This window comes from Idiotropiscis lumnitzeri, chromosome 3, assembly GCF_059441095.1.
Source record: "Idiotropiscis lumnitzeri isolate Australia: NSW breed Sydney's pygmy pipehorse chromosome 3, RoL_Ilum_1.0, whole genome shotgun sequence".
Taxonomy (NCBI): domain Eukaryota; kingdom Metazoa; phylum Chordata; class Actinopteri; order Syngnathiformes; family Syngnathidae; genus Idiotropiscis; species Idiotropiscis lumnitzeri.
Window position 1 is genome coordinate 1,265,551 of NC_142393.1, and position 24,217 is coordinate 1,289,767.

Genomic DNA, 24,217 nt, shown 5'->3' on the forward strand with positions numbered 1-24,217 from the left:
TTTATTAACAGTAAAAAGTTTGCAGAATAGCGAGGGCATTTGTAACTGCAGAAACAACTCTGAAAGCAACAGGACCTTTTTGAAGTAATGAGGCAGTTAAACATGTTGAACTTTGAGGTAAATTGTTTTTGTCAGGAAATATCACTCACAAAATATCATAAAACAACAACAAAGTCCACACAAGGAGACACAAACCCATGCCTCGTTTTTCACTTAACTTCACGTTTTAAAAAAAACAAAACAAAACAAAACGGTTCACAATTCAGGTGAAAGCAGGGCAGTGACAAGTACTCATGCTGTGTTGCAGTCACACACGCTTCTCATTTTACCTTTTTTTTTTTTGGTCAAACCATCTCATTACATTCTGCATTTTAAAAAAAAAGTTCAACTATTAAAGCAGCAAACCCACAATGACAAGTCGAGAATACTGAGTTTGGTCTCATTCGTGTTCCCAAAATCAACATGAACAAAAAAGTCACTGCACGGTAGCAATAAGGTATTCGGGTGCTCCAAAGAAGCCGGAGGTAACATCTCTCGTCCGCTTGAGGAATATGCTGGATAAGATTTGGAATATAGCTGATTAAACACACCAAGGCTGAAAGAAGCAACACGACCGTTAATAAATAGACGAGTGCGAGTGAAAGTCAACACAACTCAAGTTTTACTTGCCAAACAACGACCTGGATGACCTCGGCCGCAAGTGCCAAATACATTTTCGTCAGAACTTGTGCAACATGATGGGAATGTGAGAAAGGCAAATTATATGACCACCATTGTGAGGATTGGGCAGTTCTTTCAGTGCGGGAGAACCAGCGCGGAAAAGTGAAGCCATCAAGTGCGTGTCGTCCAGTCCGGTCGATTTCGAAGCAGCTCCGGACTATCCTGGTCAGGGTCTTCCTTGTAAAACCTCCCGGCTCATGGTCTGATCTGCACCAGTATTCCAAGGCTCACTTTAAGATCCAAAATCCTATGCAAGCTCCTGTACCTTGACGCTCGAGCTTTGTTTCCGATCCACTTTTGGACTTCAAACACTGTAAACAAGTTCGGGTTAAGGCAGTCCTTTTCGGCTTTTATCCCATGACAAAAGCCACCCCCCCAATCCCAGAGGCACAACGCTCTCAGTGCATATGAGGCTCACACACCTCACAAACTAAACACCCTCGTGCACGTGCTCGTGCAGCGCGCACGCAACACATCTTTCAGTGCGTGCGTGTCGACACCAAACACAATCCTTCAAATGTAAACACGGCGCCTTTCGCTTCTGCTTGTGCACACCCCCATTTTCATCGAGCAATTTAAATCAAGGAGAAGATGGCTAGTCAAGATTTCCCAGCACCTGTTCCCGTCATTTTTTTTTTTTAATTTGGAGGAAATCCTCCAAGAAGGCACTTTTTTGAAGCAAAATCACATTTTGCCAGATGATTCAATAAGAGAGTGCAATCAATCATATTTCATAATTTGCCGCAATAAACTCGTCAACGCTGCTCTCGGAAGATTCTTCACCCGCTTCAGCTTCGCTTGAATAAACCGGGTTGACACGGCGCTTTGTATTCCGATCAGAATCAAACCACGTCAAACAACTCTGTTGGAATCAAACGGACCAAATCAGAACGGAATTTAATTTTGGAGTCACGGGGGTGCAATATTCCCGTTTTCCAATCCGACCGGAAGTTGTGAGGAATCGCCAGGCTGCGTCTCGTTTGCGCATGTTCTGTCGCGGCTTATAGTGTGTTGCGGCCTGTATCATTGAGTTATTTATTTTTTATTATTATTTTTATTTTTTTCAAAAAAGAGCTGCGGCTTATATGCGGATGCATATAATCTGGAAAATGCGGCAGATAATGAATTAATTGTGATATTTACCGTACATCCATTGCGCGTCACACATGTGTAAAACGACGCTTCTGATTAAATGTAGCGGCATATTTTAGCGCCAGATTTGAAGAGATCCCGTCACATGTAAACGGTGGACCAGAGATATTCAATCGGAATGACAAAACAGTCCGCATGTAAACCCGGCTACAGCTGATAATAATAATTGTCGGACCCATTGCGAATTTTCCACTGTGGATTTAAAGCATGACCTGGTGCAGAGCAAACATGAGCCCACAACGCTGCTAGCGACTCCTCGCACCCCTTGCCGCTCCCCTTAGGCCAGTTGGTGCTCTCCTCGACTCATGTGCGAGGAAAACTCGTAGCGGTCCCGGCTGCGGTGGCCGCAGATGTTGCACTCGAAGGGCCGGTGGAAGCCGTGACAGCCCATGTGGATGGTGAACATAACGTGATCCAGGAAGAGGATGCGGCAGTGGCGGCAGTGGAAATGGCGCACGGGCTGACCGTCCCTGTCCAACACTTGCACTTTCTCCCTGGAGGTGAGCGGAGAGCCGGCGCTCCTCTTCACCGGGGTGGGGGACAAAGGACACACTCTGTCCCACTCGGGGTCCATCTCTTTAGCCTGGCCAAGGCCGGAGGTGGAAAGGCTGTAGGGCAGTGCTAGGGTTTGGTAGTGGAGGTGCTGGTTGTTGTTGGAGGTACGTGTGTGGACTGCAGCCCTTGTGCTGAGGTCTTCCGCCGTGCTCTCCGTATCTGTCGAGTCGGGACATCCGTTGGGTGAGGCGGCGTGGCTCGGAACGGAAGGGTGACCGTCGCACCCTTCGCCTGCGTCTTGAGCGGGCGGGCCAAGAGACGCCATGGAGAGTCCACCCGGGGCTCCGTGAGGAGGCACATTGCTGTGAGTGGAGCCCGTGATGGTGTGCAGCTCAGATGAGAAGGCAGGATGAAGCGCGCCGTTCCCTCGTTTGCTTCTGGACTCCTGCAGAGGTAGCCCGCTCAAACCGGGGGAGTCTTCGGCTGGCGGACGATTCAGAGGCTCCCCTTCCTTCTCAGATCCGGAGGACAAGTCACAAGGAACTTCAAGAAGGTCAACATGGATGTGCTTGTCAGCTGGAAACAACAAATGGCAGCGAAAGTCAACGGATCGCGTTTTGACGCAACGGTGCAGCAGCACTCGAGCGTGAACGTTGGCGTATCCTGCTTTTTGTGCAGACGCATGTGTGTTCTTTTGGGAATCGGGTTCCTCTCTGCTCGCCATCTCAAGCGTTCCGCTGGACAGAGTGCGTTTTCATTGTCATGCGCCTGACAATTTCGTAGGACGAAGCGATATTAAACTTTAATTGATATATTTTTAAGTGGGACCTGCAATGAGACTGTTTCCAATAAATTGATATGGTTCAAATTTATATATATAAATAAGCCTGTCACTTTTCAAAATAAGATATCGTTTAGCCTCAAATCTTAAATAAACTTCAATTTTCTTTTTCTTTGATTTGTGCGGCCGGGTCCAAAGTGACCCACGGACTGGTGGTTGGGGAAATGTGCTGTACGCATAATGACTATTATGTGGAATCCCAAAAAGAAAACGCACCTAGAAACTTCTGTGGCGTCGACCTCTTGCGCTTGGTGATGCTTACAGCTAATCGATCGGCAAATTGTGGTTTCTCATTGGACAAGTCCGGCGTGGGTTTAGCCGTCGTCTCGGTTATCAGAGACTGATCTTCTGCAAATGAAATCCATCATGACTGGCTTTGCACAAACAAACATGACTCATTGAAGATACGATTTCACGAGCACTTTTGGGTTTTACCTTGCTGGGCTGTCTTTGAGTTGACCGCTGCCTTCTGGTCCTGACTCTTGAGAAAACTGTGGCAACGGTCAAAATGATCCTCCAGTGTGCTCTGCTGTTTGTAGCTGCGGCTACAGTAGATGCACTTGAAAGGTTTCCCCCCCAGTGGCGATGAAACTGCAATAAGAAAATCCCAAAGCAAATGTAAAATGACCTGTAACCAAGACGACGGATCGTTAAATAACAACAAAAGCATGGCATTCGGAACCCTTCAAATATTTTTTTAGGAATTTCTCAAAGTTGTTAAACGTTTACCGTTGTACGACATGGACTCCATTTCATCACTGGGTGTCACCCTTGCATTCCTACAGCCGTGATTTTATATATTTATTAACTCATTCACTACCAACTGAGTAAAAAAAAAAAAGACGTATTTAGCCGTCAATGGTATTGAATGAGTTAATTTTGTATTTTTTATTTATTCTTTGTCCATTTTTAAAACCACATTTTTATTCTTTCCCTTTCGACTCAACATGAGACTGTCGCCGTTCTTCTGGTATTGATTGTTAATGTGTTTTAATTGGTGCTCAAATTTCCCGTTTATTTATATGACACCATATGAAAGTCGCTTTGTTACAGCTCCAGCTGTTGTGAAATGTGCAAAGCCAGCATTCATATTTGTCTCCGACTCGATTGCTCACCTGCATGTGTACGTAAATGTCCAGCAAGGGCGTCTCTTCTCCGGCAAGCGTAGTTGCAAATGGGGCATTTGAAAGGTTTTTCTCCGGAGTGCAACTTTATATGACGCAACAAGTTGCCCTTTTGGGTGAAGGAAGCGCCACACTGGTTACACTGGAAAGGCCTCTCACCTAACAACAAACACGTGGAGGCGTGAAAACCATCAAATTCGATGCGCTAATTTATTTATTTTTTTATTCCAACCCGCTAATTTCACGCTGGGCCCTCGTCACCTGTATGGCTTCGCTTGTGCACCATCAGCACGTTGGGTCCGATGCAGATGATCCCGCACACGTCACATTGGAGCTTTCCACTCGGAAGTCGGAGGGGTCCAGCCGAAGACGCGCTTTTCGAAGTGGCCAACTCGCCGTAAAGATTCCCTTGGCCGAGTCCGGCATGCTCTGCGCTCGCTTCCTCCATCAGCTCCATTCTGTCACTATCTCGGTTGTCCGGCTGCGGTGATTTCTCTTCACTGCACAGCTCCACCTTGATGGAATTTTCTGGGAAGGGAAAATCAAACGTGCCTCTCTATAGATAAATATACAGATAAAAGCAAAACAGCTTGCGTGGGACCGCTTAAAACAAACCCGCAAAGGAGCAACGAGTCAAAAACTGCCGACCCTTTGGGCTGTAAAAGTCCTGCTCTGTTGACGACTCTTGGCCACTGCCTGAAAGAGACGGCAAAGTAAAAATCTGTTGTCTGAAGACAGAAATGGACTCCATGTCGACTTTGTTATGTAACATTACCTGATGCATGAGAGCATCCATTGCAGTCCTCATCCGCATTCATTCTTTCACCAGATGCCTGCATCTGCACGACGCAAGAAGAAAGGTGTCAGTCGGCACGTTACACGTTTTCGCGTACACACACACAAACACACGTGCACACACACACAGATGGTGATATTGCATGCAAGAACGAAACAGTTAAATCATCACCATCATAGAGAGGAATAAGATTTGTTTTAAAAAGTAAAACTATAATAAAAATTAAAAGCTTTGTTTTAGGTTCAGTTTCACACTGAACTTCAACTGGGAGTTGCAAAAAACTCACCAGTTAGCTGTCCTGTCACACTGACTGTATGTCAAAATTTTACTTGCAAGGCAAATGAAAAAAATAAATAAATAATGGCCAAGCCCAGGCCAATAATTAGAAAAACTCATAAATTGCAACAGGCATGAATCAAAGTAGCGATGTGTACTGAAATGAAGAAATTATAATGATCTCAATATATGGACAAATTCACTGAGTGTGAAATTGGTGCTTATTTAATTGAAGTTCGAATAGTGTTGCATGAATGGCAACAGGTGGACACACAGCTCAATTGTACTTTCTGCCATCTAGTGGAACAGCATTCTTTTGTTTTTATTTCCCAACGAGATGAACAAAAAAAGCTGCTCAATGAAAATTGGACTTATACAGGTCAGACGGGGGTCAATGTGGCAGCTGCAACAGGTCTGCTTGAATTGTTGCTGTCATTAGCAACAGGAAAATGGACCACATCACACACACACAGCAGCTAAAATGTCCACGCTGGCTTCTTGTGAGTCAGGTAATAGAAAGCAAAGCCGTAAATGGAAATATTTAAAAGGCCTTTGAGTTTGGAGTTTCACAGAAACTGTTTGCTGGGTTACAATCTACAATCAATGAGGCAAGTTTAACCAAACGCTGAACCAACATGAGAAATTCCATTCGACTTATTTCTATGCGTGTTTTTATCTCCGGTGACTCTTTCGTTCTATTATGTCACATATTATCATAAGGAGGCTTCTGGCGATGCCAAACGCCGCAGCTTGTGCATCAAGAAATGTCGGGCTGCGGTGGTGCGAGGAGGCAAAAAAAGGGGAACGTGAATGCAGCATCTGGCCACTTGGAGAGCAACAGGCGCGGATGCAGACGCGCCAGTCACACCAGGGCACGGCTGAGGGTGGGGGGGGGGGGGGTGCATGAGATTGTCACTCTAGCGCCGACTCCAGACTGCCAATCGTTCATCTCCGCGGGAGGGCCACCGTGCGGTTTCTATTTGCAAATAACTACGTGGCCCCCGCGGACATTTTCGGCCACTTGTTTGAGCCACTCGGTGCGTTACGTTGTTCCGTCTGGCGGCTAAAAACGGCGGCGTACGTGTCACATGATGAAGCAATGACGACGGCCCCGTGCACGCGTGCACGCGTGCGACTGTCATCCAGCATCGAGCACATTCAACTGTCGGCGCTGCCATGCAATGTTTCTTCAATGTTTCTCGCGCGCCGTTGCTATGGCAGCAGAGCACACGACGAATGGCATTCACCCGCGTTCAACTCCCGCGGAAAAAAAGACCAAAAAAAGACTTGCAAATGATAGTCGATGGAGGCTTTTCTCGTGTTCGCGAGCGCCGAGCTAAGTCCACAAAGCGTCTGCTTACCTGGTCACCCCTCGTTCTTTTCCCTCCTTAGAAGTGTCTGGATTGCGGTTTGTTTTCAAAGCCACCGCAGCATCGCTCGGATTTTTCTTTTTTTTTTTTTTTTACCTGAGAACCCCAAACAACTTCCGGGCTGCGGATTATCGAATGCATCGATTCACACACTATGTGGATGCAAATTGATTAGTAGGCCTTAAGATCAAGACCAACACTCTCGGAAGGTCTCATTATTTGACTGCTGATTGGCTTTTTGTTTGTGCCTGGCTTTAGTTTATTAGTAGTTGTACGACATTATTAAATAGCATTCATCCGCACATTAAAATGCAAAGCGCGGCCCTTGTAAAAAAAAAGAAAAAAGCAAACAAGACAAGGTAGTAGACAGCAATGTATACAATATTCAGTACTGCACATTGGTGGAATAAAATAGTTCAAGGGTGGATATGAAACGTCACAAGAGGGCAGCAAAGTACTGTTTTCTCAATTTACCAAATAGTGCGAGTGAAATGTTTATTAACGGTGAGTACTTTAAAGGCCGTTATCAGATATCTGATGTTCATATTTAACAATTTGCACCTAGTTGCTTCGAATATATTGATTATTTTCTTTGGCTATGCATGACCCGCAAGCTGTTTGAACGGATTGCATTTTGTTTCCAAAGACAGCTCAAGTCAAGTAAATGACAATTCATTCTACAATGTAAAATTGTTTGACAAGTAAAAGTTAGTTAGGTAAGAAGGGCAAGTTGACACATGTTTTCCCGCGCTGATAATTACAGTGAGGTGAGCCTGTGCCAACTTTTTCTCAGGAACTATGTGAAGCGGCCAGGCTTGTGGCGCCGTAGAAGAATCTCATACGCTTTGTGGATCTTGACAAACGTGGCCTCAGCATCCTTGCTGGGGTTGTGGTCTGGGTGCCAAATCTTGGCTAGCTCCCTGTAGCCACGAGTTATCTCTTCAAGCGAGGCCTGTGCTCCTAGCGATAAAACCTGCAATGCACACAACAATAAAGTTTTCAAATAATGCTTTGCCGTGTGAAAACCTGGACATAACTAGTATCTTGAAACTGATTGTGCTCAACATTAGTGGTTCCATTGTAAAATGAAGACAAAAAAAATACAGCACACAATGTGATCCAATCCATTTGAATATGAATTTCCCTACGAAGGGATTATAAGGTACAGAAAAACAATTCCAGAATCAATGAAATTAGTCACCTTCAGCGCCTCTTTTTCACGCTCCGTGTAGTCTTTGATGATCCTTTCAAACATCTTCTTCCAGGCATCTTCATAATAACTTCCGCCAGTCAAGACACACATGAAGCGATAGGGCATGAAAAGAATGGATTCCACCACATTTCGCAGCCAAGGGAGGAACCAAAAAACATCCAGCAGTGCTGCCACACACTCAGACAGGTAATACAATGTGGCGGTGGTATTATGGAAAACACAATATGCCAAAGGAGCGGAGAAGGCCAGCCAAGCGAGACTCAGCTTGCAAAGCCGTGGACCTAAAAGTGCCAAATAAACAATCAGTGACGGAAATGATTTCAAGTGAGAGAAGCATTTTCATCCCACCGAGTTCCCGGGCTCTCCTCATTGCCGATGGTTTCTTGTATTTGCGATGCTGTGTGGCGGCGACACTGGCCGCCAGGCTAATGGGCAGAGGGGATAACGTGCTGCCGTAGAATAGCGGCGAGGTTACGAGACTAGCTGTGAGCGTTTTTTGGAGATCAGAGGTTTGTTGGCCAACAGTGGACACCAGATGCACCCCTGCACCCACACATAAAGGCAGAAGAATCAAGTCGAAGAACCTGAGGGAGCTCAGTCCAATCAGTGCCGCGGCGCCGAAGTAGATGCCAACACACACCTGGCCAGCAAATCGAACTGGGTTTACTGGCGGAGGGAGCATGTTGGAGGTTGTTCTCGTCTCGGTCCCAACGTGTTGATTTGCTTCTGCCACATACGTTGGAATACGGATCAAGTCTCTTATCCAGCCTATGCCGAAACCACCCACGGTTAGGATCCATAAGAGCGCATGGCTATCGCGCCCCAAATAGAAATGGTGAAGGCCAAAAAGACCACCCGTGGCCCACAGAGCATAGGCGACCATCACACTTTTGACCATCTTGTGACGCCTGATCAGCGCTGGTGCAGGTGACAATTAGACATGCTCACTGAGCACCTGTGGGGATGAGACCAATGACTTTCAGTTTCATATCAAAGCCTGATGAATTTGATGAAAGCAAAACAAAAAAAAAAATCATCTGTTATTCACGTGTTTGCACAGAAAAATCACGCTCTATGACAGGGTTGTCAAACTCAAATACACAGTGCGCCAAAAAGTAAAACCAGCGTTTCATTTTTTTTAAAAATATATAAATGCTGATTCTTTATCGAAAATTTGTCTTAGAAGTGGTTCTATTAATGCAATACAATGTTTAGTTTTTAAAATTCCTGTTATCATTTTGAATGTAAAATGGTAGTCATTTGATATAGCCTTACGGGCCAAATATGACTACACTTCCGGGCCAAATTTGGCCCACAGGCCAGAGTTTGACACCTATGCTCTATTATATTAAACTTTACAATAACATACAGTGATGAAATAGAATGTGAAGAATTCAACAATTTGCCACACTTTTCAGGTCAATTCAATGGACATTGTGCAGCTCCTGCTGGTGTGCATGCCTTGGCCACTTGGGGGCAGTATCATGCGGACACACGAAGAAGAGTTTTACAAATAACTCAGTAAGCTGCAGACCTAACATTAATAATTTTTGCAAAGGTTAAAGAATATATGCCTGTGAGTACTTTCACACTGTCTGTGTGTTGCTCCAACATTTGTGTTCAAATATCCGTTGCTTAAAGGATAACACAACTGTTATTCGTTAGCTGCGTCTATGGCATTTCCCATTGTTAGCATGAAGCTAAACAGACTGTGGTCAGGAAAAGCATTGTGGTTCTTTCAAATATGCAATAAATATTGTTTCTTGTACAGTGGAACCTCGATTTAACGGAGAAACAAATTGGGTCCAGTCCTCTCAAAATGATGATTTGTGCAGTAGTCAAAATCTGCTAGTTCCACAATTAGCCACCATTATCTACTTGTGCTGTGGCGTCATCAACAAGTATCGCAAATATTTGCTCGCAAGTCAAAACAAGAATTTGGCAGAGCGATGGCCCATATCATAAAAAACTTGTAAGTCAGGTCACTCATATCTCAAGACAACTATCCATTATAAAAAGGAGGTTTGTCGCATGACGCAATTCAGTACTCTAAATACAGCGAAAAGAGATCAAAACATTTTGATGACATCAGTGTACTGTTTAACTAATGTGAGCGAAACATTTTATACACTTGCCAATTATGTTTTACTTTGTCTTGTTTTCACTTACTGACTCCAAATCGGGAAATCCTTCAGATCAATCCTTTTCAGTCTTTCTCCCGTTAAAGTTTCTGCATGTTGTTGCAACAGATTGGACTTTGAATCATGACAATGAAAGTCACCACGTGATACACATCAACATTTAGGGCCCTTGATCAGCCTCAGTCTATTTTACCTTACATGTTATGTCATAACTAAATGTCATACGCTCTAAAAGTAATTTAATATATATTTATATTTAATATTTAATATAAAAGTAAATTATAGTAACTGATACTAGTTGCTGCTGCATCACGTACAGTAATGCAATCGTATTTATATATTATTAATTATTACTAATCTATTGTAACAATCTTAGTAAAACATTAAAATCCATTTCACTTCACAACTGTTGTCTTTTTTAAGTGTAGTGTCATCATGCACAATGTTGCAAATAGTTGCAAGCCTGGAAAGTATATATACACCTGATTTTAAATGTATTTAATTTATTATATGGGTTATATGCCTTAAAGGTACGTTAAATTGGCACTATGTGTGTAGCATAGATAGATAGATAGATAGATAGATGTTTCACCCTGATATTTCTCCCGTGCATATGGTTGCCTGCATGTGTGTAATTTGGTTATGTGACATTTTGTTTCCAAATGCCAAGTCCCTTCAAATGAGTTACTGTCACCCCCGGAGAGTAAAGGTGAAAAGTCTGTTTTAAAAAGGCCATACTCAAGGAAAAGTAGAGCTACCTGAAAATCGTACTCGAGTAAGTCCCGAATATGCAGTATTATGTTACTTCCTACCACTGCCAACAGGTGTCAGTCCAGTAAAGCAAGCGCTACAGACAGCAGATGTGAACTAGAATTACGCGTGCGCGTGTGTGTGCGTGCTCCTGTGAAAGTATGTGTGTGCGCGCGTGTTCATGCGTGTGCACAAACTAACCTTCAGCCTGAGATAGCCTTCTCTGGTATGTTTAGTATGAAGTCACATTTCTGCATTTCTTTATGTGCGTGATGATGAGACGTTTCATGATGAGGATGATTGACAGCTACCTGTGGCAGGAGCCTCTCCTTAACCCCGCCCCTTCGCTCCGCCCCGCCCCCTTTCTTCTTAACGGAGTCGCGTATAGCATGTTGCTAACAGTAGCACACTCAATCGCGGCTACTCCGCTTTCCATCCGCGGCATTGTCGACAAGATGCCCCGTCTTTAAAGCTTTCGGCGACGAGCTCAACTGTTCGGCTTCTGAAGCCGACATTTTCTTTGTTATGCTGTCGGAGGATGGAAACGGACGACGTGTCGGTGAGGGAGCAACTTTTCCACAACCGTGTCCGGGAGACCATCGTAAGTGCTGCCTGCCTTTACGGAAAAGTCAGCTTTTCCTGTTAGAGCCAACAGACAAAAAACATCAACAAACAATGCAATACGACACATGAAGCTACACATTTGTACTTTTCGACTTGCTTTGGAATCGCACAACTCAAAAGCTGAATTGTGCGCGTGCGTGTGTGTGTGCGCGTGCTTGTGAGTGACCCTTCATAAACGGTCACTTATGATCTCAATGTTCTTTTTTTGAATGCACGGATGCAGCTGGTAGAGAGGAAAGTGCCCCCCATCACCTCTCGCATTTGACGACACTTCTTTGTCTCTTCTTTGCCTGTTTGTCTCATGCTATGCATATTTTCATTTATGTCACGTGCTGACAATTTGATCCAGAGTTGCATACATGTCCGAAAAGGCACAAAGTAGATGGCATCATGTCTAGTAAATAAACCATTACCTTTCACCATCATCACCATCTGTAGTAACATATAAAGAAAAGGTTGCAGAGCATACAATCCAACTTTATTCATATAATTTAATTCACAACAGCTAGAACTGGAACTAAGCACTTTCCATATGGTGTCATATAAGTTGGCAGGAAATTAGACTGCAATTAAAACACTTTTACAATAGAGACCAGAAGAACTGCAGAACAGCAACAGTCTCATGTTGAGTCAAAAGATGATAAAAATGTGTCTTAAAAGTGGACAGAGAGGGGGCGGGGCTTGCCTAACATTCCATGGAAGCTCAATCCATAGGGAAGAACCAGGAACAGAAAAGGCGCGATCCCCCCCAGAGGCTGCGCTTAGTCTCGGCATCTCCAGCCGCATTTGGTCCGCAAACCTGAGGCGGCGGGCGGGTGTGTAGGGGTGGAGGAGATCGGAGAGGCATGAAAAGATTTGAACACGAACAGAAGTATCATGAAGCGAACTCTAAAGTCAGAGAAGCCAAGATTGAGATGATGCGCACCCTCTTCCGAGCTCCGGTTAAAAAGCGAGCAGCAGCAGCAGCATTTTGGACCAGTTGTCCTTAGGAAAGCGTTTCACGCAGTTGTACCTGTATGCGAAGATGAAACGAAATTGTGCTAGTGGGTCACAAAAGGGGCGCTTAGTTGGATAAATTGCGTCGAAACTTGGTGATCCTTAAAAGGAGATTGAGCCACATCTTGGCAGACCCTCAAAGTCATAAATGCGCCAGCCTGACGTCGCCACAGTGACAACTTCTAGTTTGCTGTGATATGATTGACTTCATTTTAGTTTGCAACATGAACAGTGGTGAAAATGTGTCTTTGTTTTCTTGTAATTCTTCAAACAGCCCAAAAATAGTTTGACTCGTTTTGAGAGTTGATATCTTCAACGCTGACCTTTAATCCGCTTGTCGCCACGTGATTAAAGCGACCGCTGTAATCAGATCTTTTTACATTGGTTTCGACAATATTCTGAATAAATGACAGCGATCATCATCAAATGTGCTTTTAACGACACTTCATGCTCCTTCCAAATTAATTTGTCCCCGCATGAACGTGACGTCATATGACAGTAAATGATTTATGCTCAATGAATTGCCGCCCTTTCCGGTCACAAACAATAATCGTGCCACTTGTTCCCGCAATGTCTATTTTAGCGCTGTGGTGAATTGACTGACATATTTACGACATGGTTGCCTTTGTTGTGAAGCAGAACCTGCCAGCTGGCTCGCTTTTCCATGTCAACTTTGCATATTTTCCACATTCCTGGCTGAGATTCCATGACACATTTTTCTTCCCTTCCTTACACCAGAGATGACGCACAATTTAATTCTAATTAGTTACTTCTCAAATACGAACGCACACTAAAGCCGACGGTTGCAAATGATGTTTTCGGACTGGCACACATTTCACAGACGGTTCCTTTGTGTCTCTTTTCTAAAGTGGGTCGCCCTCATGTCCGTCAAAATCAAGGGAGGGGGTCCAATCCCCGAAACAGAATTGCGCTGCACGCACGCAAACATTGTCAAGTTGGCGTTGGCTGAACTGTCACCGAGATTCGTTTGAATCGGACCAATGTTTTGGTTGTCTGATTTGCAGAGCGATGTTTGATGCCGGAACGCTTTCCACGGAAGAAGGAGAGCGCCGCAAAAATGTTTCCGCTTGACTTCTTTTGACGCTCTTGCGCTTCATGCTAGCGTCGTCGCACAAACAGTTTTTATGAATCCCTGTAAGGATGTCAGGATTTTTCTTCAGGCAAATCCTACTTCTTTTTTTTCTCTTTATTTTACCGTCAATGTGTTGAGTCATCACTTTAGCTTTTTTTTTGTCCACCACGTCTGACTTCCGAGTTTGTGAATCTGTTGTCATTGTCTTTGTTTTGAAACCATGACATGTAAAGCAACAATTGTTCAAGAACGCCTTGGGTGGAGACTAATTGCTTGCTGTTTACAGCTACTGAGTTCTATTTTTTTTTTTTTCATTTTGCCTCATGAAATGCAATTGCAATGCCATCCTTGCGTATATCAATAAAAAAAACAACTTGTTGTTTAAGCAGCTTGTTGGGTGAATCCAAACATGTAATCACGCAAATTATTGTTGTAGCGGTCGTGTGAAACAGATGCCGCCATAACAAGTGTCGTCCATCGTGACGTTTATGCGGAAACTTGGTGTCGCGTGCCATGGCGTGCTTCGAGTTCACGCTCACGCAAGCGTGATTGTGAGGCTTCTTCAAATCGGATCTTGACCTCGTTTGCCGTCAGCTCACTTGCGTTTTATTCAGTGACATCGATACCGGTGAGAGACAAATTTGGCAATCCCGTTGAGCGCGTTTTAAACGCCGTTCAGGTGATTGGCGGCTTCCGGTTCTCCCTGAGGCGTCGAACCGAGTCGCAGGCCGTCCCGAAGAGGTGCTGATGGATGTTTTCTTTCTGTCGGCCTGCTCGTGAAAGCGACGCGAGCGTGTTGCTCACGCTGAGGCGAAATGTTGAGACTCATCAGGCAGCCGAGCGTGCACAATAGATTTTGCCCTACATATTTGACGGCCTTCTGTCAACCAATGATTTGTGCAGACGGCCAATCGGATCCTTTCACTCTTAATCTCTCTCTTGTTTGTCCTGTCACCCGTTTCAAAGTCTTTTGTTTTAAAGAAGTGATCATCTTCTGTCCTTTGCCAACACACTTGACCTGTTTTCTCATTAATTCCATCCATTTTTTTGTGTTTTATCCGCGTACGTGCCAACCCAAATGTTCTACAATAACAAAGCTTGTCTGTTTTCGCCTCTTTGGTCGAAAAAAAAAGTTATGCTTGAGTCGCACAAAAATAGTTAGTATTCAAAAGTCCAGTAGCGCGTATTTGGACTCCCCCCCCGCCCCTCCCTTCTTGATGTCGAATGTGCCTGAAATGTCCGATCTTTTTGCGTCTTGTGCAGATTTGTGTACTCCTGTTCACGTGCCTCTACATCGTGTCCTACCTCATCCTTGCACGCTTCAAGAAAACGGCAGAGTTTGTCACCGGTAAGTGAAACCGTTTTTTTTGTTGTTGTTTTTTGGATTATGTGGCAATAATGCACGGCCGACTGACTGGCCCTGATCAATTGGACATTTATAAAGCCATCAAATTGTGCGTCTGCATTGGCGTTCGGCCAATCTGTAAAGCATTATCCATCTTTGGGGGGAGGGATCCAATGCTTATTCTGTCGGAAATCTCTTTCTCCCCAACACTGACGTCTTACATTTGGAATGCATTCCACGGAGACGACGGGTCGCTTAAATGGGCTACACTGCAAATCTTGTCAATTCAACACTTCTGGTGTTAATTTTAATACTGACAAAGTGGCAATATGTTTCCACGCTGTGTGGTGTTAAAGCAACATTTACAAAAGTGTTTAATATTCAACACTGAATACTGTGTTACTGCAACAAAATGTAGTGTTGACAGTGCAGTATTAACGCCTCTGTTTGTGCCAACGCTGTTCAGTGTGGTTTACAAAAATACACCCTGCCTCACTACCTTAAATAAAATTCAGTACAAGATTTCAACTCAAAACAATTTTCTTTCATTAAATCGATTTTAGGCAGCTCATACAAAACAGCAGTATGGCACAATGTATTGTCGTTTGTTCAGAATTTTCTTGTGGGGAAAAAAATGAAATCATGTCAGACAGTGAACAAATGATTAATATTGCATTTGGACAATATGAATTAAGCAAAGCAGATAATGACGTCGCAGTTACTTGTAAATGTAAAGGTTTTTTGAGGGTTTCTCTGTCTCTCGCACTTTTGCTCGCTTGCTCTCTCTCTATCTCTCTCTGGAAATGTGCACATTCAGCTTTAATGAGTTTCAGTATTGAAAAATAAAATGTAAATCGGGACCATCAAACATAAGTTAATGTAAAAAGTTATTTGTTTTTATCATCAAGATTATTTGCTCTTCACATGCCGGGGAAGGGTCGGCACGGTGGCCAACTGGTTAGCACGATGGCCTCACAGTGAGAGACGGCATCGGGCGTGGGTTCGATCCCGGCTACGGCCATCCTGTGTGGAGTTTGCATGTTCTCCCCGTGCTTGCGTGGGTTTCCTCCGGGTACTCCGGTTTCCTCCCACATTCCAAAAAGGCCGATTGAACACTCTAAATTGCCCCTAGGTATGAGTGTGAGCGCGGATGGTTGTTCGTCTTTGTGTGCCCTGCAATTGGCTGGCAACCAGTTCAGGGTGTCCCCCGCCTACTGCCCGAAGATAGTTGGGATAGGCTCCAGCACCCCCCGCGACCCACATGAGGAGAAGCGGTATAGATGATGGATGGATGCCGGGGAAGGGTCAGGAGATGGAGTCTCATTGTCAACACTTTAAATAATCATCAGGCACAGAACTTTAAAAAAAAAAAAATGTCAATGTTTGCCTGAATGTGCAGGCAGTGCCACGGCTGAAAGTGCGGACAGAACACGCGAGGTCGAGAAGGCGTGTTCGGTGTCATGCAACTTTGTTTCCGGGCGATATCCCGTCGGATCAAGACGAGGAAGGGCTGGCGAAGAATGTCGTTCCAAGATAAACACCAACTTGTACTTTTGACTCGTCGCTTCGGGCTCTTTTCAAACTGACATAAGCATGTCGGCATCTTTTCAACAAACAAAATGCAAAGTTGAAGACTTTTCGTCAGCGACTCGTTGTCATGACAACCGGAAACGAGTCGGCTTTGGGTGCCCAAAGTGACGGAATAGTTTCGCGCGTCTCCAGTTTCATTTTTGCTCGTTTTCTCTCTGCGTGGTGGGAACTTGAAATGAGGGCGTTGCCTGTCAAAACAAAACCTCTGTCAGAACATTTGCACTTTTTGGAAATCAAACGCATAATCCAAACGATTACAGTCGTGTTTTTATTTCATCTCTGTCGGTCGTGGAAATCCAGAGAAGTGACGTTGCGCGCGTGAGATGAGACGCGTTGCTAGGCAGTTAAGTTCACGTTTTAAACCCGACATCATTCCCAAATGGATCGCTTTGGGATTCGCGTCTCAGGAAAACGCCATCATCGCCGCTCCTTGAAAGTGCGCAAGAAATAAAATGACGTCAGCGTCGACGGTTTACCATTGAAGTTGTAAACTGCTTCATGAGCATCTCGCGCTTGCCGTTTGTCAGCAAACGGTCCAGTTTTTTGTGCCATTTGAGGCAAAAATTAGCAGAGAAACAGAACGGCAAGCTGTTCTTAAGTCTATATATTAATTTTTTTCTGCAGGTAAAATGTCTCGCGTGTGCGATGTCTAATTATTTCAATGAATCTCATAAGATGGCGTGTTCGTTTTTGTCAAAAGTGCAAAAATGCTGTTTACATTTCTTTGGGCTTGCCGGTTACATAACTAACTCAATAAGTTTCCGTGTGCGATGTCCAACAGGCCAAGTTGTCTTGGCTTTTTTTTATTTTTTTTATATAAACCAGCTGGACTTGATTACTTTTCGCAAACAAGCGCTCCTACGCTTGCCGAGCAGTTTTTGCCCCGCAGCAAAAGCGCACTTGAGCAAAGCGATGCCGTGCTCTCAGCTCAACTTGTTTGTGGAAGTGAACTGCCAAGAACTGGTTTTGGGGTCGGCAGGCGTATTTAGTTGGCTCGCTTCTAATTAATGTCCTTTTGTGATGTTTGGCGGTCGCATTTTAAGCATAATCGTTTTCTGAAGAGTTGGCATGCTTAGTGACTTTTTTTTTTTCTTTTTCTGAAGACTCCGTCATACAAAGTGTTCCAAACCCTTCCCTCACGCCGTCTCTCAGGCCAGTAACAGACGACATTAGCTTCTTTTTTTTTTCCGTTCATTCTGCTACGATTGCTTCCTGCATGCCTTTGCTCTCCATGATCAGGTTGGACTTGACATACCTCCTTCACATTTTGCACTCGTGAGGTCAATGAAGACTTTCTTTTTTTTTTTTTTAACATAATGTAATTACGTTCAACATGACCTTTGAAATCAGAAACAAGTTGTCGTCGATGGAAAAACAATGAAAGGTATCACTGTGCTCTCTTTCAGATGATATTGAAGACGCGACCGTCAACAAAATTGCGTAAGTGAAAAACTCGTAATGATTAACTGCCTCGGGGCAATCTGTTCTCCCTCACTCACGTTGATTGGCGTCCGTGTGAGTGAGAAGAGACGCACGCATGCGACGCACTGAGCTCTAACTTTATTGCCTACTCCCGTGTGTGTGTGTGTTGATTGTGATTGGAACAGTCCAGTATACCTTTGCCCTTTGTCCCTACACGCTGGCACAGTCATACGGACCACTTTAGACTTTTACTGAAGCTGCTCTGCCGGACAAGTGTTGAAAAAACAAAGAAGCAAACGAAACCAAAACGTGACTTAGTTTACGTCTGACTTTTGTGAAAGCGCCTTTCTGGTGTCCTCCTCCAGGCTGTGGCTGTGTACGTTCACGCTGTCGGTTGCAGTGTGCGCCGTGCTGCTGCTGCCCATCTCCATTCTGTCCAATGAGGTGCTGCTCAGCTTCCCGCACAGCTACTACATGCAATGGCTCAACGGCTCTCTCATCCATGGTACTTTTTTTCATACTCATGTCTTACCTTTCAAAAGCATCAGCAACTGTGATTTAAGTGAAGATCTCAAGACCCTGTACTGGACTCCAAAACGTCCAAGTAGTGGAAAAATAGTGCCCCTCAGTGGTGCAATTTGGAACTGCAACGAAAGCGTGGAAATATTTCTTCTCCTCTTTTGTCAGGGTTGTGGAACCTCGTTTTCCTTTTCTCTAATTTGTCCCTGGTCTTCCTCATGCCGTTTGCGTACTTTTTTACGGAGTCTGAGGGATTTGTCGGCTCCAAGAAGGTAATGGTGCATCTTCTTTTTTTTTTTTTCTTTTTTTTTTTTATTTGATTTCTTTATTGAAGTTCCTGGCATGTGATGTTTTGTTTGTGCGTAGGGAGTGATGGCTCGAGTCTACGAAGCCGTGGTGCTGTTGTTGCTGTTAGCCTTGCTGGTGTTGGGCATCGTGTGGGTGGCCTCAGCTCTTCTCCATGACAACATGGCCAGGAAGAGCCTCTACGGTGAGTCTCCTGTGTGTTGACATCCTTTTGTGTCGCGACAACATTTTGACACCGTTTGCTTGTCACTTGCAGACCTGTGGGAGTATTACCTTCCCTACTTGTACTCGGGCATCTCTCTTTTTGGAGTGCTGCTGCTCCTGTGTAGGTCTCGCTCGTTGTCGCTTGGAGACTTTCAAGCCCTTCGACATTGTTGACGTTTGTGATTTTTGTTCTCCTCAGTGTGCACACCTTTTGGCTTGTCTCGAATGTTCAGCGTGACGGGAAGCCTGTTGGTCAAACCTCGGGTGAGTCACGTGCTTGATATTCAGCGAGGCTGCACATTATTTATTTGTTTATTAATCGGTGTGAGTGATGAAATGTCGCGTGACCTAGGTTGTTTTAGTAAACAAAATAACTCAAACTAAAATAGTCAAAATTGTTCACAAAATAATAACTAAAATTGACTTTTTTTTTCTGTATTTTTCTCTGATCTGCATCAGCTGTTTGAAGATGTCGACGATGCCCTCAGCTGCACCACAATGGAGGAGGACTCGCTCTCGCGGAAATTGAAGCGTGAGGAGCCTCTGACGCTTCTTGGGTCTTCTTTGTTTCGTTTACGTTACGCGCTGATTTTTTTTTTTTTTTTGTCTGGATGAAGGTGGCAGTTCTCAGTCCTGCTGGGTCAAGCTGAACGTCGAGGCCATGAAGAAAGAGCACCAAGCGCTCCGTACAAAGCGTATCGCCTTGGGTGCGTTTCACTTCTCCAACAGTATTGGCAACGTACGGCCATTGTTTTCTGACCAGGTTTCTTCTTCTTTTCAGAGACGCGAAGGAAGGCTTCGCCGTGGCAGAGAAACTTGGGCTATCCCCTGGCCATGCTTATGCTCCTCGCCCTCACCGTAAGCGTTGGTGACGTTCTTCCAGACGGCCAATGGCAGCCCTCGCTCATGTTTTTGCGTCTTCAGGTGTTGTGCGTTCTGATGGTGTGCTTCAACGTGCTGGAGTTGCTCCTCGACGAGACGGCGATGCCCCGAGGAATGGAAGTACGGATTTTTGTGCGAGCTTTTGCCGCACGTGTCTGCTGATGACAGCTTTTCTTTTGTGCATTCAGGACCCTCACCTTGGGATGGCTTCCTTCTCGATGTTTGGCTCGCTGGGGGCAGCCGTTCAAGTCGTCCTCATCCTGTATCCTCTCAACGCAACGACGGTGTTGTGACTCGCGGGCTATTTTTTTTCTTTGGTGATGCGTGCGTGGGGCCCAACGTTGCCGTGTTGTCCTTAATGAAGTCTGACAGCTACCTGATGGTGTCGTCCGTTGTTGGCTTCTATAGCTCTCCTCTCTTCACCGGCTTGGTGCCTCGTGCACAGGACACCAACCTCACCCAGGCAAGTTTGAATATGAATATACGACACACTGTTTTATGTTTCATGAACCCCTGAAATTGCGTGGAAGCCCATAATGCTTATAAACAACGACGCTGAAGGCAATTCATGGATTTCTTCCTAAAAAATATGATACATGTTTGAGGAATATTGCTGTAGATGTGCAAAGACTACTCCAGAAGCTTTGAGTGGGTGTATTTTCGTGGCCCAAACTTGTCGTTAAACGGAGGCAGAAGACATTGGACACGCCCACATCGTTTGGGAAGAGCATGATTTTATTTTTATTTTTTTTCTCACCACCATTTTCAAGCCTCATTTCATGTACTTGCCGATTTTTTATTTTCATTTCTTAATCATTTAATTTGTTAGGCGTTAACAAAACGTTTAGTTTTGTTTCCACCTCACAGGGACTTTAAAGAACATCATCTTGATGGTTTTCATCCACGTTACCACACTGACCAACCTGGCAGTTGTTTTCCATATTTACACCGGCTGCTGTCGCAAACTTCAGTGGTGTGCGCATTTGCTGAAGTTTTGTCTGCGTAGATTGTATTTAATCATCAAGGATCGAGAACATTGAATTTGAATTGCCGCTTGAGCCAAGTCGTGTAACTTCTTCCGACTACACCACAGGAAGAGCGCATGTGCATGTGAAGCATGAAAACAATCGTAAACTGTTTCTTTTCTCTTCCCTTTAGATGATTGCCAACTGTGTCTCTCTCCTCATCCTAAGCTCAGCCCTTCCAGTTTTTTCACGTACACTTGGTAAGAATTGAAAGAAACACTCAAAGGTAGTCATCATTTTGTGCTTGTAGTTTTGATAACGGCCACAAGAGGGCGCTTGCATCTTTTGCAAACTTGAGCGTTTGAATCATTCCTGTCTTGTGCTTTTAGGGATCACGCGTTTCGACCTGCTGGGAGACTTTGGCCGCTACAACTGGCTTGGGAACTTCTATGTTGTGTTTCTGTACAACATGCTGTTTGCTGGCCTCACCTCCGCCTCTCTCATCAAGACGGTCACGTGGGCAGTGCAGCGGGAACTCATCCGCGCATTCGGTCGGTATTCTTTTATCTGCGTGTCTTTACAAGTCCAAATGACAGCATGTCCGAACGGCGTGAGCGCTTCGAGCTGAAACGGAGCGCACTTGGATAGCCGTCAAGTTTCCCAGCATGGGCCCCATTTCCCTGTGGGCTGGCCGCTTTTCCTCAGATAGAAAGAATACAATTCGTACAGGAAAGTGTAAAAGGACAGGAGGAGAGTCAGATCCCCCTGGGGGACCTTCAGGCCCACCGCCCTGGACCCCTCGCAGCACACACAGCCACGAACCCTCCGCCCAACACAAACACACACGCACACACACACACACACACACAGTCCGCCTTCCTTACAATTCAGATAGCATCTCTGTGCTTAGGCCACCTCACTTATTCTTTCCCATTGCCTCCCAGTTCACTTTTGTTCCATGATTAATTGACTGTGGTTTCACCTAAAGCACTTTTTTCCTGGTTTCAGCTCTCCACCCTCCAATTGTGCACCATTTAATTTCATTGTCTGCCTTTCGCAGGTCTCCACCGACTGCCCTTAACTGTCTCACGCTCCACTGTGCCATTCAGACTCCTCCTGGCGAGCGGACTATCCAAAATCCAGTGACTTCTGCCTTGCCATCTTGTTGTGCAGCGCGTTGGCGACGAGGCGTGCGCTGAGGAAATGGGCCAAAAGTGACACGTCCACCTGACTGTGCGATGGGAGCTGTGCTCAGATGTTAGATGGCCAAAATCACACGGCATGCGCGTTCACGTGAGCCGAAAGACGGCCCCGACAGTTCCAGCCTGAGACGCGCCCGCGGCTCGAAGAGAGCCGACGTGAATGAAAGCCATAATTGACGGGCGCTAGCCCCAAAAAAAGAGGAGCTGAGGTCATGGCTTCTGAAACGTGTGCAAGTCAGCAAAACTATTTTCAAGTGTTAGGCTGAAGCTGTGAGATCATTTCCTCTTCCTGCTCCAGATTGAGTGAGTGCTCGCTTTCGTTTTCTCGGTGACTTCACCACACTTTATTCTCAAAAGGTGTTCCAGAATTTTAAGAGTTGAGATGTGTGTGTATACAGCCGCTCGATGAGCGGGAAGTTGCACAGAAAAAATGGGGCGATGCCGTAACGTGTACTGTGAGCTGCTTTACAATTTGTTTTGTTTTGAGCAAGTTTACAAAGTCAAACTTTCTGACTTACAAATATGCACAAAAGAAAAGCTTTAAACGTTTGTCTTCTGCATCGATGGCCACGTGGCTTTGACCAACCATACTGTGAATTATTATGTTATTTTTGTGGGGAAGTGCAATATGTTATAGCACAGTAGCACACGTAACTTGTAAAAGTCATTTTTAAAAATGTGTTCATCTCAGCTGCCTCTTGTAGGTGTGAATGTGTTTAGTTTTCCTGCTTGTTTCTCAAGAAGCCACTTTCAACTTTTGTTTAACTTCAGTTGCATCTTGATCAGCTGTCAAAGCACAAACGCTGATCCTCTGCTCACATTTGACCTTTTCTCCGCTGCATCATCTTGAGACGTTTAGTCTGACCAGCAGGGGGCAGTGCAGCTCAAATTCAACCTAACTTTTTTGAGCTCTTTGCTGCCCTTTATAATAGGCTAGAATATTGTTTGCATGGATCGTTCTGGGGATTCTCTCGCTTTTTTTTTTTTTTTAATTTAAAGCGGAACACTATTTACTTGTTAAATCATATGTAAGGGCATTAGAGGATCTTCACATCACAGAAGTCTTCTACCCCACCCAGCAGTTGTTTAAATTGTGAACTGTGATCCAGCTGGGACACCGAATCTTTAGAGTTGTTCTCAAAGATTGCCAAATAGTGCTCATTGTTTACTTTAAAACATTGTTGTCATTTTAACAGCAAAAACCAATAAACAATTGTGTCGTTTTTAAAGTGTTTTGGTTGCCTTTTCGATGATGACAAAAGCTTTGGGCTGATCTTGTGACCTCCACCCTTCTGGTTACACTTCTTTTAATCAGCTCAAGAAGAAAGCCTTATTTTGGATCGTCTTTCAGCGGCGTCCAGTCACGACGCCGCTCGAGCTGGAGCCCACGCTTTCCCTTTTTCGATGCAAGTGCCAGATAAAAAAAAAAAAGCAACTCGTATTGCCATTCTGTCCTGCATGGGCCCGCCGCCTCTCTAACGTCTCTCTTCCTTGCCCATTGTCCATTTCCTCACTTCTCAAATCAGTTCAAGAAAAGGGCGAGTCTTGATTAATTATTAATTTCTCTGGCTTGATTTTTGTTTGCATTTCTTGTTTTGTTTCGTTGGATGTCTTAATCACGCTTATTTTCATTGGGGTTTGTTTTGTGTTACATTTCCTCTGCAAAAAAAAAAAAAAAAAGGAAATGAACTCAAACGATGTATTTGTGCACATGTGGTGGCTGGTTGAACTCTGAGGAAGTTCCAGATTTGTGGTGTGTTGAGAGACAGGCTCGTGCACTTTTCCTCGGTCCAATTTTCATACATTTCTCGACAAATTCACCAAAATAGTTTGCTCGTGGAAGAACACTGTCACATGCAGCCATGCACAATAACACAAATAATATTTAACTTTAAAAAAAAAAACATGCCGTGGACCAGGCCAGCACAATCTGCTCATACAAATTATGGAATGAACAGACGTTTCAATTTGCCAAATGTTACACCGGCATCAGATTACTGTCAATCTGAATTTAAACAAGAATGATCGCAAGTTGGAGAGCTGTTGCACCAAGTTTACTGTCATGAATCACAGAGGACAAGACTGTCAAATTCAAAAAAAAGAATGTAAATCATGTAATGGTGCAACAGATGTTGGTTGTTCGGCTCCGTCTAAAATCTGCGCCAAGTACAAACAACATGGGAGGTTGTTT

The 24,217-nt window shown here is 44.6% G+C and overlaps 3 protein-coding genes across 4 annotated transcripts; 1 reads left to right on the forward strand and 2 right to left on the reverse strand.

Annotated features, from left to right (window-relative positions):
• Positions 1 to 40: 40 nt before the first annotated feature.
• On the reverse strand, positions 41 to 6,883 carry ikzf4 (IKAROS family zinc finger 4). Its single transcript, XM_088290782.1, has 8 exons — positions 6,766 to 6,883; positions 5,108 to 5,171; positions 4,948 to 5,028; positions 4,594 to 4,860; positions 4,324 to 4,491; positions 3,644 to 3,799; positions 3,425 to 3,556; positions 41 to 2,943 (listed from the first exon to the last, which is right to left on the reverse strand). The coding sequence occupies exons 2-8, from the start codon at positions 5,169 to 5,171 to the stop codon at positions 2,150 to 2,152; spliced, it is 1,662 nt and encodes a 553-aa protein (XP_088146908.1). The 5' UTR covers positions 6,766 to 6,883; the 3' UTR covers positions 41 to 2,149.
• A 126-nt stretch (positions 6,884 to 7,009) lies between these two features.
• On the reverse strand, positions 7,010 to 10,233 carry dnajc22 (DnaJ (Hsp40) homolog, subfamily C, member 22). Its single transcript, XM_088291367.1, has 4 exons — positions 10,157 to 10,233; positions 8,336 to 8,942; positions 7,976 to 8,268; positions 7,010 to 7,747 (listed from the first exon to the last, which is right to left on the reverse strand). The coding sequence occupies exons 2-4, from the start codon at positions 8,883 to 8,885 to the stop codon at positions 7,571 to 7,573; spliced, it is 1,020 nt and encodes a 339-aa protein (XP_088147493.1). The 5' UTR covers positions 8,886 to 8,942; positions 10,157 to 10,233; the 3' UTR covers positions 7,010 to 7,570.
• Positions 10,234 to 11,259: 1,026 nt separating this feature from the next.
• Positions 11,260 to 23,255, forward strand: lmbr1l (limb development membrane protein 1-like). 2 transcript variants are annotated; one of them, XM_088292062.1, is made up of 17 exons: positions 11,260 to 11,479; positions 14,855 to 14,939; positions 17,933 to 17,966; positions 18,314 to 18,453; positions 18,636 to 18,739; positions 18,834 to 18,957; positions 19,030 to 19,098; positions 19,177 to 19,241; positions 19,437 to 19,509; positions 19,595 to 19,684; positions 19,759 to 19,835; positions 19,902 to 19,979; positions 20,048 to 20,121; positions 20,232 to 20,322; positions 21,018 to 21,084; positions 21,214 to 21,375; positions 21,885 to 23,255. In XM_088292062.1, the coding sequence occupies exons 1-17, from the start codon at positions 11,417 to 11,419 to the stop codon at positions 21,968 to 21,970; spliced, it is 1,482 nt and encodes a 493-aa protein (XP_088148188.1). In that variant the 5' UTR covers positions 11,260 to 11,416; the 3' UTR covers positions 21,971 to 23,255. The 2 variants fall into 2 exon arrangements, with proteins under 2 accessions (XP_088148188.1, XP_088148189.1); XM_088292063.1 differs by lacking the exons at positions 11,260 to 11,479; positions 14,855 to 14,939 and adding an exon at positions 17,403 to 17,765.
• The last annotated feature ends 962 nt before the right edge of the window (positions 23,256 to 24,217 follow it).

Bases quoted from the DNA above. Each gene is read 5' to 3' on its own strand.
- ikzf4 (XM_088290782.1), bottom strand. From the start codon at position 5,171: ATGCAGGCATCTGGTGAAAGAATGAATGCGGATGAGGACTGCAATGGA. The intron at 4,861-4,947 runs GTTTGTTTTAAG...TTCCCTTCCCAG, and splicing joins GACTCGTTGCTCCTTTGCGG to AAAATTCCATCAAGGTGGAG. The intron at 2,944-3,424 runs GTGCGTTTTCTT...TGTTGTTTCCAG, and splicing joins GACGCCACAGAAGTTTCTAG to CTGACAAGCACATCCATGTT.
- dnajc22 (XM_088291367.1), bottom strand. From the start codon at position 8,885: ATGGTCAAAAGTGTGATGGTCGCCTATGCTCTGTGGGCCACGGGTGGT. The intron at 8,269-8,335 runs GTGGGATGAAAA...TGGCACTTTTAG, and splicing joins GAGGAGAGCCCGGGAACTCG to GTCCACGGCTTTGCAAGCTG. The intron at 7,748-7,975 runs GTGACTAATTTC...TGTGCATTGCAG, and splicing joins GTGAAAAAGAGGCGCTGAAG to GTTTTATCGCTAGGAGCACA.
- lmbr1l (XM_088292062.1), top strand. From the start codon at position 11,417: ATGGAAACGGACGACGTGTCGGTGAGGGAGCAACTTTTCCACAACCGT. The intron at 19,242-19,436 runs GTGAGTCACGTG...GATCTGCATCAG, and splicing joins GCCTGTTGGTCAAACCTCGG to CTGTTTGAAGATGTCGACGA. The intron at 19,685-19,758 runs GTGCGTTTCACT...TCTTCTTTTCAG, and splicing joins TACAAAGCGTATCGCCTTGG to AGACGCGAAGGAAGGCTTCG.